The sequence below is a fragment of the Mobula birostris genome, chromosome 5 (assembly GCF_030028105.1).
Source record: "Mobula birostris isolate sMobBir1 chromosome 5, sMobBir1.hap1, whole genome shotgun sequence".
Taxonomy (NCBI): Eukaryota; Metazoa; Chordata; class Chondrichthyes; order Myliobatiformes; family Myliobatidae; genus Mobula; species Mobula birostris.
The window spans coordinates 7183689-7198234 of NC_092374.1; the positions used below are offsets into that span (position 1 = coordinate 7183689).

Below are 14546 nucleotides of genomic sequence, written 5' to 3' on the forward strand. Positions count from 1 at the left end.
TGTGCCCCACACCATGGTGACCTCGTGCTGGGTTCAGTGGGAAACACACTGCCCATGTCAGAGGATCATTCCACTCTGGAGTGGAACAGAGAGGCTCAGCTGAAACGGTTCAGAACTCGACAGGATGGCACCTCAGCACAATCGCTTTTGGTCCACCAAGTCCAAACACAAGTTAGATAAACACAAAATGAAAGGGAATGACTTCGCTCACCCCATCACCGAACCGTTCCCACAAACTACCGACTCTCTTTCAAGGACTCTTCATCTTGTGTTCTCAATACTTACTGCTTATTTATTCACTATGATTATTTCTTTCTTTTTGTATTTGTACAGCCTGTTGTCTTTACACCCTGGTTGTCCACCTTGTTGGTGTGGTCTTTCATTGATTCTATTATTGTCATTCGATTTATTGAGTATGCCCGCAGGAAAATGGATCTTAAAGTTGTATATGGTGACAGATATGTACTTTGATGATAAAATTATTTTGAACTTTGAAAGGTAAGCAGGAACTCAGCAGCTCAAAGGAATGGGATTGTTGACATTTCGGATTGAGACCCTGCAAAACATCGATAGTTTATTTCTCCCCCACAGATGCAGTTCGACCCGCTGAATTTCTCTACCAGATTGAGTGTCACTCCAGTTCCCAATACTCCTGCTGCTACAAACGAGATCAAAACTCTCAATCAATAAGGTGCTGGCGTTTACCTTTGTTGTTGCTGCTCGGGACGATGTTGTCGTACAACGGGCTGCTGTCGTGCACTGTAACACAGATCAGAGAATGAAGCTCAAGTTTAATTGTCAGTCAACCATACACATGTATACAGCCTAACGAAACAGCGTTCCTCAGGGCCAAGGTGTAAAATACAGTCATCAACAGTCACACACTGCACATAGCAAACACACGGCACGTATACTGCTGTTACAATAGCAAAGAAAACCATACAGTCACAAAATAATATCAGCACACGTCCCTCAGTGTCATAGCCTGAAGATTGGTGTTGTATGGGATGTTGTCCTGGAGCCATGTTTCTGTAAGAATAAGCGTGCAGCAGTTCCTCATCTCACACTAGTGCACCAGTGCAGCTGCAGATGAACACAATCCCACTTGTCTTCATCGAGTGAACACTGGAGGGCAGCACTGATAGCATACAGCAGGAGATTCAGCCTATCAAATCCATACTAGCTCTCAGGAGGACAATCCTATCAGCCCATTGATCTTTCTCTTATCCTATGGTCCTGGACGTTATCTCCTGCCAATCCAATACTTCTCCGAATGCCTTTGCTACTACAGATTTAGGGTTGAAACAATCCTAACCCTTCCCCTTGTAACTGCTGGCCAGCATTTTCACACCATGCATCTTGGTTCAGAAGGGAACAGGTTCTCCCTGTGGATTTATGGGTGAGAAACTGAAGTACACACAGTAGACCATACTCTCTGCTCCACCATTCCATCATGGCTGATTTATTCTCCTTCTCAACCCCATTCCCCTGCCTTCTCCCTGTAATCTCTGCACCTTCTCCAATGCTCGCACACGCTTCCTTAGATACGGGCTTCAAAACTGCTGACAATACTCCAAGTGTGGCTCGGCCAATGCCTTGTGCCTTGCAGAGGTGGAAATGCCATGGGGTATCAGGAGGTGGGCTGCTCCCTCCCAGAGACCCAGCCTCTGGCTTGCTTGCTGCTTACATAACTAGTCCAGATGAGTGCTTGGTCAGTGGTAACCTCCTCCCAAGACCCAGAGTGGCAACACGACTGACATATGTCCTGCAGACCCCTGTGGGGAGCCGTAGAGCGCTGAGCTTCTCGGTTTCTTGTGCACCTGTACTTGCTGATTGTTGCCTTCACGAGAGTCCTTCATTGAATTGACTTTATTACATGAGGAGTAAAAATCTTTACGTTGCATCTCCATCGAAATGTGTAATGTGCAATTTATAGTAATTTATAATAAATAGTATGTACAACAGGACAGTCAATATAACATAGACATACAATTGTATCAATGTGAATTAATCAGTCTGATGGCCTGGTGGAAGAAGCTGTCCCGGAGCCTGTTGGTCCTGGCTTTTATGCTGCGGTACCGTTTCCCGGATGGTATCAGCCGGAACAGTTTGTGATTGGGGTGACTCGGGTCCCCAATGATCCTTCAGGCCATTTTTACACACCGGTCTCTGTAAATGTCCTGAATCATGGGAAGTTCACATCTACAGATGTGCTGGGCTGTCCGCACCACTCTCTGCAGAGTCCTGTGATTGAGGGAAGTACAGTTCCCATACCAGGCAGTGATGCAGCCAGTCAGGATGCTCTCAGTTGTGCCCCTGTAGAAAGTTCTTAGGATTTGGGGTCCCATACCAAACTTCCTCAACCATCTGAGGCGCTATTGTGCCTTTTTCACCACACAGCCGGTATGTACAGACCACATGAGAGCCTTGGTGATGTTTATGCTGAGGAACTTAAAGCTGTTTGAGATTAGGCAAATCAATGTAGTGTCGTCTATGATTCAATTACAGATTGGAGCAGCGGGTGGCGACACAGTCATGGGTATACAGACAGTGAGGGAGGGGGCTTAGTACACAGCCCTGAGGGGCACCTGTGTTGAGGGTCAGAGGGGCCGAGCTGAGGGAGCCCACTCTTACCACCCGCTGGCGATCTGACAGGAAGTCCAGGATCCAGCAGGGTGAAGGCCGAGGTCTCTGAGCTTCTTGTCGAGCCTGTTGGGGGGAGGTGGTTGGGATTATGGTGTTGAATGCTGAACTGTAGTCCAAGAACAGCATTCTCACATAAGCATCCTTCTTCTCCAGATGTGTAAGAATGGTGTGTAGAGCTGTGGCTATTGAATCATCTGTTGATTGGTTGTGTCAGTAGGCGAATTGTAGGGAGTCCATTGGGGGTGGTAGCAAGCTGCAGATGTGGTCCTTGACCAGCCTCTCAAAGCATTTGCTCATGATTGAGGTGAGTGCAACAGGACGCCAGTCGTTCAGACATGTTACCTTGGCCTTGTGCTTTCTGTTTAATCTGGTCAAGTTGATTGTGACTGGCACGGGTTTTCTGCTTTCCATGATTGTTCAAAGGGGACTCTCATTTAGTGCTTAGTGGAGTCATTCTGTTTGTGGAGAATGATTTGTCTCACAGTGTTACTCGATTGTCTCTCTGATACTCTATTGGTATTCCCGTGTCTAACCCCTTGTTTCCGCCTCTTCATGGGGAGCACCTGAGTTCAGTCATGCTGGCATTCACCGTGACAGAGTCTGCCGTTCCTCCGCTCCTGGGTTCAGTCATCGTCAGTGCTCACTGTGACGGAGTCTTCTGTTCCTCCGCTCCTGGGTTCAGTTATCGTCAGTGCTCACCGTGACGGAGTCTGCCATTCCTCCGCTCCCCGGTTGAATTGTGCCAGTGCTCACCGTGACAACGAGGCAGACGGTCAGATTCCTGGTGGCGATGGCCACTGCCTGGCATGGCATTGAAATGATGGTTAATTCCCACTGACAGGCAGCCTCGAAAAGTTATTGACGCTCAACAGTCAATCGTCTACAGAGTCTAGCGTGCATTCTGATCAGAATGGACAGCAGATCGCAGCCACCCTTCAGAAAGAGACATTCTTATATACATTACTCTCACCCTCCTGAGAGCATCAGAATGGGAATGCAAGTGAATGAAAGGGTTACCGTATGAGGAACGTCTGATAGTTCTTGGACTGTATTCCCTGGAGTTCAGGAGAATGAGGGAGATCTTATACCAACATTCTGAATGTTAAAAGGCCTGAACAGATTAGATATGTAAAGTTATTTCCCATGGTAGGGCAAGTCCAGGACTTCAGGATTGAAGGATGCCCATTTAGAACAGAGATGCGGAGAAATTTCTTTAGTCAGAGGATGGTAAATCTGTGGAATTTGTTGCCACAAGTGGCTGTGGAGGCCAAGTCATTGAGTGTATTTAAGGCAGAGATCGATAGGTTGTTGATTAGCCAGGGCATCAAAGGGTACGAGGAGAAGACAGGGGAGTGGGGATGACTGGAAGAATTGGATCAGCCCATGATTGAATGGCAGAGCAGACTTGATGGGCCAATTGGCCTACTTGTGCTCCTATATCTTATGGTCATATGGTCTTAAGTGGTTAAGTTAGAAACATAGAAACTCTACAGCACAATACAGGCCCTTTGGCCCACAAAGCTGTGCCAAACATCCTTACTTTAGAAATTACCTCAGGTTACCCATAGCCCTCTATTTTTCTAAGCTCCATGTACCTATCCAGGAGTCTCTTAAAAGACCCTGTTGTATCCACCTCCACCACCATTGCTGGCAGCCCATTCTACACCACCCTCTGCATAAAAAACTTACCCCTGGCATCTCCTCTGTACCTTCTTCCAAGCACCTTAAAACTGTGCTCTCTCATGTTAGCCATTTCAGCCCTGGGAAAAAGCCTCTGACTATCCACACGATCAATGCCTCTCATCATCTTATACACGTCTATCAGGTCACTTCTCACCCTCCTTTGCTCCAAGGAGAAAAGGTCAAGTTCACTCAACCTATTCTCACAAGGCATGCTCCCCAATCGAGGCAACATCTTTGTAAATCTCCTAAGCCTTCTCTCTAGAGTTTCCACATCCTTCCTGTAGTTAGGCGACCGGAACTGAGCACAGTACTCTAAGTGGGGTGTGACCAGGGTCTGATATAGCTGCAACATTACCTCTCGGCTCCTAAACTCAATCCCACGATTGATGAAAGGCCAGTGTATTGTATGCCTTCTTAACCACAGAGTTAATCTGCATAGCAGCTTTGAGTGTCCTATGGATTTGGACCCCAAGATCAATCTGATCCTCCACACTGCCAAGGGTCTTATCATTAATATGATATTCTGCCATCATATTTGTCCTACCAAAATGAACCACCTCACACTTATCTGTGTTGAACTCCATCTGCCACTTCGCAGCCCAGTTTTGCATCCTATCAATGTCCTGCTGTAACCTTTGACAGCCCTCCACACTATCCACAATGCCCCCGACCTTTGTGTCATCAGCAAATTTACTAACCCATCCCTCCACTGTCTCTTCTAGGTCACTTATAAAAATCAAGGAGTAACGGTCCCAGAACAGATCCCTGAGGCACACCACTGGTCACCGACTTCCATGCAGAATATGACCCGTCTACATCCACTCTTTGCCTTCTGTGGGAAAGCCAATTCTGGATTCACAAAGCAATGTCCCCTTGGATCTCATGCCTCCTTACTTTCTCAATAAGCCTTTCATGGGGTACCTTGTCAAATGCCTTGCTGAAATCCATATGAACGACATCTACTGCTCTACCTTCATCAATGTGTTTAGTCACAACCTCAAAAAATACAGTCAGGCTCGTAAGGCACGACCTGCCTTTGACAAAGCCATGCTGGCTATTCCTAATCATATTATGCCTCTCCAAATGTTCATAAATCCTGCCTCTCAGGATCTTCTCCATCAACTTACCAACCACTGAACTAAGACTCACTGGTGTACAATTTCCTGGTCTATCTCTACTCTCTTTCTTGAATAACGGAACAACATCAGCAACCTTCCAATCCTCCGGAACCTCTCTCATTCCCATTGATGCAAAGATCATCACCAGAGGCTCAGCAATCTCCTCCCTTGCTTCCCACAGTAGTCTGGGGTACATCCTGATGGGTCCCAGTGACTTATCCAACTTGATACTTTCCAAAATCTCCAGCACATCCTCTTTCTTAATATCTACATTCTCAAGCTTTTCAGTCCACTGTAAGTCATCCCTACAATTGCCAAGATCCTTTACTGTAGTGAATACTGAAGCAAAGTATTCATTAAGTACCTCTGCTATCTTCTCCGGTTCAATACACACTTTATCACTATCACACTTGATTGGTCCTATTCTCTCACGTCCTATCCCCTTGCCCTTCACATACTTGTAGATTGCCTTGGGGTTTTTCTTAATCCTGTCCGCCAAGGCCTTCTCATGGCCCCTTCTGGCTCTCCTAATTTCATTCTTAAGCTCCTTCCTGTTAGCTTTATAATCTTCAAGATCTCTATCATTGCCTAGTTTTTTGAACCTTTCGTAAGCTTTTCTTTTCTTCTTGACTGGATTTACAACAGCCTTTGTACACCACTGTTCCTATACCCGACCATCCTTTCCCTGTCTCATTTGAATGTATCTATGTAGAACTCTACACAAATATCCCCTGAACGTTGTTAAGAAGGCAGATGGTGTTTTGGCTTCATTAGTTGAAGGACTGAGTTCAAGACCTGTGAGGTAGTGTTACAGCTCTATAAAACCCTGGTTAGACCACACTTGGAGTAAAGTGTTCCATTCTGGTCACCTCATTATAGGAAGGATGTGGAAGCTTCGGGGAGGGTGCAGAGGAGATTTACCAGGATGCTGCCTGGATTGGAGAGCATGTCTTATGAGGATTGGTTGAGCAACTTCGGGCTGTTCTCTTTGGAGTGAAGGAGGATGAGAGGTGACTTGATTGAGGTGTACGAGATGATAAGATTGAGTGGTCAGCCAGAGGTGGAAATGGCTAATATGAGGGGCATACTTTTAATGTGATTGGAGAAATATATTGGGGTGAATGTCCGAGAAGGGATTCTTACACAGAGAGTGGTGGGTGCGTGGAATATGCTGCCAGGGCTGGTGGTAGAGGCAGATACGTAATGGACATTGACGAGACTGTTGGATAGGCACATGGAGGATAGAAAATTGGGGGGCTGCGTGGGAGGGAAAGGTTGGATTGATCTCAGAGTAGATTGAAGGGTTAGCACAACATGGTGGGCTGAAGGGCCTGTTCTGTGCGGTACTGTTCTACATTCCATGGAATCTGAAGCTGGTCTGCTCTTTCCTCAGGTGGTGGAGCTCCCTGCCTGTTCTAGATTTGTTATTGATCAGTCCCCTGGGAGCCGTGACTGGTTCACCCCCTCGCGCTGTCAGCTCAGTACCTGACTGAGGCGGCTTCTGTTCCTGCTCCGATTGGGTCAAACGTGGAACATTCCTGTCGAGAAAAGAACCAAGATCATGAAATCACAGCATGTTCCCAGTTGTGGTTATCCAAGATTACAAAGGGAGCTTGATCTACTGACCCAGTGGGCCGAGGAACGGCAGATCAGGTTTAATTTAATAAGACAAAATGCAAGACCTCAGGTTCTGAGGAGTGTGGCAGGACACAGCAATCAGGGAACACAGATCCGTAATTCCCTGAAAGTGGTGTCACAGCTAGATCACAAGATCACAAGACAAAGGAGCAGAAATAGGCCATTCGGCCCATCGAGCCTGCTCCGCCACTGCACCATGAGCTAAACTATTCTCCCATCTAGTTCCAATTTCTGGCTTTTTCCCCATATCCCTTGATACCCTGACTAATTAGATACCTATCAATCTCCTCCTTAAACACCCTCAATGATCGGGCCTCCGCAGCCGTATGTGGCAACGAATTCCATAAATCCACGACCCTCTGGCTAAAAAAATTTCTCCTCATCTCTGTTTTAAATGGGTACCCTCTAATTCTAAGACTGTGGCCTCTTGTCCTGGACTCACCCACCAAGGGAAACAGCCTTTCCACATCTACTCTGTCCAACCTTTTCAACATTCGAAATGTTTCTATGAGATCCCCTCTCATTCTGTACTCTAATGAATACAATCCAAGAGCTGACAGACACTCCTCATATGTTAGCCCCTGGATTCTCATCCTCGTAAATCTTCTTTGAACTCTCACCAACATCAGTGCATCCCTTTTAAGATAGGGGGCCCAAAACTGCACAGTATTCTAAATGAGGTCTCACCAGTGCCCCATAGAGTCTCATCAACACCTCCTTACTCTTATACACTATTCCTCTTGAAATGAATGCCAACATAGCATTCGCTTTCCTTACTGCCAATCCAACCTGGTGGTTAACCTTTAGGGTATCCGGACGAGGACCCCCAAGTCCCTTTGCACTTCCAATTTTTTTAATTTTCTCCCCATCTAAATAATAATCTGCCCCATTATTTCTTCTTCCAAAATGTAGATAGGTTTGTGAAGTTACACTGTTACAGCTAGATAGGGTTGTGAAGTTACACTGTTACAGCTCAGAGTGTCAGAGTTCAGAGTTCAATGCTGGCATCCTCTGTAAGCAACTTTTATGTTCAATCCTGAGTGCCTGTCCTGTGGGTTTCCTCCAGGTGCTCCGGTTTCCTCCCACAGACCAAAGATAAACCGGTTAGAAGATTAATTGGTCATTGTACATTGTCCTGTGATTAGGCTGGGGTTAAACTGGGTGTTGTTGGGTCAGAAGAGCTGTTCTGGGCTGTATTGGAATCAGAATCAGGTTTATTATCACCGGCATGTGACGTGAAATTTGTTAACTTAGCTGCAGCAGTTCAACGCAATACATAATCTAGCAGAGAGAAAAAATAATAAAATAAAACATAATAATAAATAAATAAATAAATAAATTACATGTATTGAATAGATTTTTAAAAATGTGCAAAAACAGAAACACTGTATATTTAAAAAGTGAGGTGGTGTCCAAAGCTTCCAATGTCCATTTAGGAACCAGATGGCAGAGGGGAAGAGGCTGTTCCTGAATCACTGAGTCTGTGCCTTCAGGCTTCTGTATCTCCTACCTGATGGTAACAGTGAGAGAAGGGCATGTCCTGGGTACTTTGTAGTCTACTGCCAAAATGGAGCTGACTAGATTTACAACCTTCAACAACTTCTTTCGGTCCTGTTCAGTAACCCCTCCACACCAGACAGTGATGCAGACTGTCAGAATGTTCTCCACGGTACAACAATAGAAGATTTTGAGTGTACTTGTTGACATGCCAAATCTCTTCAAACTCCTAATAAAGTATAGCCACTGTCTTGCCTTCTTTATGACTACATCATTATGTTGGGACCAGGTTAGATCCTCAGAGATCTTGACGCCCAGGAACTTGAAGCTGCTCACTCTCTCCACTTCTGACCCCTCTATGAAGATTGGTATGTGTTCCTTCATCTCACCCTTCCTGAAGTTCACAATCAGCTCTCTCGTCTTACTGACGTTGAGTGCCAGGTTGTTGCTGCGGCACCACTCCACTAGTTGGCATATCTCACTCCTGTACGCCCTCTCGTCACCACCTGAGATTCTACCAACGATGGTTGTATTGTCTCTAAGTAAATAATTGTACCGGTCCCACCTCCTCCAGAACTGGTTCCAATGCCTCAGAAATTTGAATCCCTCCCCCTTGCACCATTTTTCAAGCAACGTATTCATCTGAAATATCTTCCTATTTCTACTCTGACTAGTACGTGGCACTGGTAGTAATCCAGAGATTATTACCTTTGTGGTCTTACTTTTTAGTTTATCTCCTAACTCCCTAAATTCACCTTGTAGGACCTCATCCCGTTTTTTCACCTATATCATTGGTACCTATGTGCACCACGACCACTGGCTGTTCACCCTCACGCTCCAGAATGTCCTGCAGACGCTCAGAGACATTCTTGACCCTCGCACCAGGGAGGCAACATACCGTCCTGGAGTCTCGTTTGCGGCCGCAGAAACGCCTATCTATTCCCCTAACAATCGAATCCCCTATCACTATAGCTCTCCCACTCCTTTTCCTTCCCCTCCGTGCCGCAGAGCCACCCATGGTACCATGAACTCGGCTGCTGCTGCCTTCCCCTGATGAGACATCTCCCCCAACAGTATCCAAAGCAGTATATCTGTTTAGGAAGGAGATGACCTCAGGGGACTCCTGCACTACCTGCCTACTGCTACGCTGTCTAGTGGCCACCCATTCCCTTTCTGCCTGTTTAGCCTTTACCTGCGGTGTGGCCAACTCACTGAACGCGCTATTCACCACTTTCTCAGCATCGCGGATGCTCCAGTATGAATCCAGTCGCCGCTCCAGCCGCTCAATGCGGTCTGCCAGAGGCTGCAGCTGGACACATTTCCTGCACACATAGTCGCCAGAGACACTGGAAGTATCCCTGATTTCCCACATGCTGCAGGAGGAACAAACCACGGGGCCGATCTCAGCTGTCATGACCTGCCCAATACGCTACAGCCTCGCCGCCTGCCTTGCTTTAAATAAAGTACTGCTGCAGACCGTTCTCCTTTTAAAGGAACTTACCCGGCCTTACCTCACTTGGAGTGAAGTTCGTCCTCAGCCTCTGCTCGCCGAAGCCTCTCGAGACAAAGCCTTCCTACTCTGTCTCCCTCTACTCTGTCTCCCCCTACTCTGTCTCCCCCTACTCTGTCTCCCCCTACTCTGTCTCCCCCTACTCTGTCTCCCCCTACTCCGTCAAACCGCTCTCTTTTAAATACTCCGCTGCTTCACCGACTGACTTACACGCGCCTGCGCAGTCCTGTCCCGATCAACCGCCAAGAAAAAAATCCATCTCCTTTACTCAATACATTGATTTATGAAGGCCAACGTGCCAAAAGCTTTCTTTACATCCGTATCTACCTGTGACACCACTTTCAATGAATTATGGACCTGTACTCTCAGATCCCTTTGTTCTACCACACTCCTCACTGCCGTACCATTCACCATGTAAGACCTACACTGGTTGGTCCTCCCAAAGTGCAACACCTCACACTTGTCTACATTAAGTTCCATCTGTCATTTTTCAGCCCATTTCTCCAGTTGGTCCAGATCCCTCTGCAAGCGATGATAGTCTTTCTCACTGTCCACTGCAGCCTCAATCTTGGTGTCATCTGCAAATTTGCTGACCCAGTTAATCACATTATCATCCAGATGATTGATATAGATGACAAACAATGGACCCAGCACCGATCCCTGCGGGACTCCACTAGTCACAGGCCTCCAGTGACTAATCAGATCTCTGAACAAAGTCAGCACTCTGTGCTCGACCTGTGGGTGACAGACCTCCCATTCAACCCAGCCTGGTCTCTAATCCTTGTCTTCGTATCTATTGACCTTACCTTCTAGTACCTCTAATGCGACCCATCAGCCAGAAGTGAACTAAAGAAATAAAAAGACGATAATTATTATATTTAAAAACTGAAATCCGTGTTGTGTACCAAGAAGTGCAGAGTAAGAAAGGTTCGTAGACCAAAGGAACTCTGCTCCCTCCCACCACTGAATCCCCTCTTACAGCCCACGGACTCTCTCCCCCATCACCGACTGAATCCCTTCCCACAGCCCACAGACACTCGCCCCATCATTGACTCCCCCCACCCACTCAATCCCCTCCTGCACCCCACACGCTCCCCACCCACTCAACCCCCTCCTGCATCCCACACTCTCCCCACCCACAGCCCACACACTCTCCCCCAGCCACTCTCCTTCATAGAGAGAGACAGTCATCTTCACTTGTCCAGTTTTCCACTCACCTTTCTTCTTCCAGGAGACTGCGAGGACACAGACCAGGAACAGGAGAACGAGCAGCACATAAATGTGAGAGTTGGAGTTTGCTGTGAGACAGAGAGCAGCTTTAACACCAGACCTCAGTACAGTGCTTCCATTGTCATTGCACCCTGGCATTTTCTCCCGACCGATACTCGAGTTGTAGAGACAGACTGTACAGCCAGACAGACCCTTCGGTCCGGTGGTCCATACTGACTAATGTCATCATCCAAGGTCCAGTTTGCAAGCGTTTGGCCCATAACCCTCCAAATCTCTCCTCTTTCATACTATTTATTCATTTAATTTTGTAACTTGTGGTAATTTTTATTTCCTACACTACACTGCTGCCACAAAACAACAAATTTCACAAAATAGTTGTGATAATTAACTTGCTTGTGATTCTATCCATGTACCTGTCCCACTGTCTTTGAAAATAGGTGTCATTCGTCACGTAGGACCCCCTCCACCCAGGACATGCCCTCTTCTCATTGCTAATATCAGGGAGGAGGCACAGGAGCCTGAAGACTCACACTCAATGTTTCAGCAACAGCTTCTTCCCCTCCACCATCAGATTTCTGAACGGTCCATGAACCCATGAACGGTACATCTATTTTGCACTCTCTTTTTCACTACCTGTTTATTTTTATATATTTCTTATTGTCACTAACTTATTGTGATTTCACAGCTGCCTGTGGCAAAGAATTCCACAGATTCACCACTCTCTGGCCAAAGAAATTGCTCCTCATCTCTGTTCTAAAAGTATGCATCTGTATTCTGAGGCTGTGTCCTCTGGTCTTAGACTCTCCCATCACAGGAGACATCCTCTAAACATCCACTCGATCAAGGCCTTTCACCATTCAAAAGATTTCAATAGGGAAACACCTCATTCTTCTGAATTCTAGTGATTACATCTTTGCTTTTATATTCTTCTCCTCTTCAAATGAATGCTAACATTGCAATTGCCTTCCTCACCACAGACACAGAATCCTGCACAAGCACTTCCAAATCCCTTTGTCTCAGTTTTTTGTATTTTCTCTCCATTTAGAAATAGTCAATCCTTTCATTTCTTCTACCACAGTGCATGACCATACACTTCCCGACACTATTCCATCTGCTATTTCTTTGCCCATTCTCGTCATCTGCCCAAGTCCTTCTGTAGCCTCTCTACTTCCTCAAAACTACCTGCTCCTCATATCTTGATATTGTTTGCAAACTTTGCAACGAAGCCATCAATTTCATCATCTAAGTCATTGACATGTAACATAAAAAGAATCCGTCCCAACACAGACTTCTGTGGAACACCACTAGTCGCCAGCTGCCAGCCAGAAAAGGCTCCCCTTATTCCCACTCTTTGCCTCCTGCCAATCAGCCCCTGCTTTATCCAAACTAGTATCTTTCCTGGAATACCATGGGCTCATAGCTTGTAAAGCAGACTCATGTGTGGCATCTTGTCAAAGGCCTTCTGAAAATCCAAGTACACAACATTCACCAATTCTCCTTTGTCCATCCTGCTTGTTATTTCTTCAAAGAATTCCAACAGATTTGTCAGACAAGATTTTCCCTTAAGTAAACCATTCTGACTACAGCCCATTTTATCATGTGCCTCCAAGTACCCTGACATCTCATTTTTAATAATCAACTCCAACATCGTCCCAACCACTGAGATCAAACTAACTCGCCAATAGTTTCCTTTCTTCTGCCTCTCTCCCTTCTTGAATATTGGAGAGACATTTACAATTTTCCTGTCTTCCGGAACCATTCCAGAATCTAGTGAATCTTGAAAGGTCATTACTAATGCCTCCCCAATCTCTACAGCCACCTCTTTCAGAACTCTGTTGTGTACACCATCTGGTCCAGGTGATTTATCTACCTTCAGACCTTTCAGTTTCTCAAGAACCTTCTCTCTAGTTATGGTAACTTCACATACTTCATGACCCCTGACACCTGGAACTTTCACCATACAGCTACCATCTTCTGCAGTGAAGACTGATGCAAAATACAAATTCAGTTCATCTGCCATTTCACTGTCCCTCATTACTATCTCTTCAACATTGTCTTCCAGCAGTCCAATATCCACTCTCACCTCTCTTTCACACTTCAAATATCTGAAGAAACTTTTGGTATATTCTTTAATATTATTGGCTAGTTTACTTTCATATTTCATCTTTACCTTCATAATGACTTTTTTAGTTACCTTCTGTTGATTTTTAAAAGCTTCCCAATCCTCTAACTTCCCATGAATTATTGCTCTATTATATGCCCTCCCTTTGTCTTTTATGTTCTCTTCTTAGCCACGATTGTGTCATCTTTCCTTTAGAATACTTCTCTCTCTTTGGGACGTATATATTTTGTGCCTTTTGACCTGCTACCAGAAATTCCAGCCATTGCTGCTCTGCTGTCATCCCTGCCAGTGTTCTTTTCCAATCAATCCTAGCCAACTCCTCTCTCATGCCTCTGTAATTCTCCTTACTCCAGTCTGATCCATCTGACTTTAGCTTCTCCTTCTCAAAATCCAGGTTGAATTCGATCATATTATGATCACTTTCCCCTAAGGGTTCTTTTACCTTCAGCTCACTAATCAATTCTGGTTCATTGTACAACACCCAATCCAGAATAGCTGATCCCCTAGTGGGCTCAACCAGGAGCTGCTCCAAAAAGCAATCTTATAGGAATCTAGAATTTCCTTCTGTAATCCAGCACCAACCTGATTTTCCCAATCTACCTGCATATTGAAATACCCCATGATTATTGTAACATGCCTTTTCTTTCTCCCATTATAATTTGTAGACCACATCTTTACTACTGTTTGGGGGTCTGTATATAACTCCCCTCAGGTCTTTTGACCCTTGCAGTTCCTTAACTATATCCACAATGATTCAACACCTTTTGACCCTATATCACCTCTTTCTAACGATTTGATTTCATATTTTACCAACAGAACAACGCCACTCCCTCTGCCTCCCTGCCTATCCTTTCGATACAATGTGTATCTTTGGACACTAAGCTCCCAGCTATAATCTTTCAGCCATGATTCCATGATGCCTACAACATCATACCTGCCTACCTACAACTCTGCTGCAAGTTCATCTACCTTATTCCGTAGACTGTGCGCATTCAGATACAACACCTCCAGTCCTGTGTTCACCATTTTAAAATTTGTCGCACCATGCTCAACCTTTTGATTCATAACTTTGTCTGAGGTTTTATGAACATCTGCCTCCACA

The 14546-nt window shown here is 45.6% G+C and overlaps 1 protein-coding gene across 1 annotated transcript in view; it reads right to left on the reverse strand.

Moving 5' to 3' along the window:
- Nucleotides 1-14546, reverse strand: part of LOC140197179 (uncharacterized) — a 38139-nt gene that overhangs the window by 12899 nt on the left and 10694 nt on the right. Inside the window, exons 2-5 of the mRNA XM_072257092.1 lie at nucleotides 11310-11390; nucleotides 10899-10938; nucleotides 6933-6985; nucleotides 706-759 (exon numbers count right to left, since the gene is read on the reverse strand). Of these exons, the coding sequence (XP_072113193.1) occupies nucleotides 706-759; nucleotides 6933-6985; nucleotides 10899-10938; nucleotides 11310-11390 (228 nt within the window). The remainder of the gene's footprint in view (nucleotides 1-705; nucleotides 760-6932; nucleotides 6986-10898; nucleotides 10939-11309; nucleotides 11391-14546) is intronic.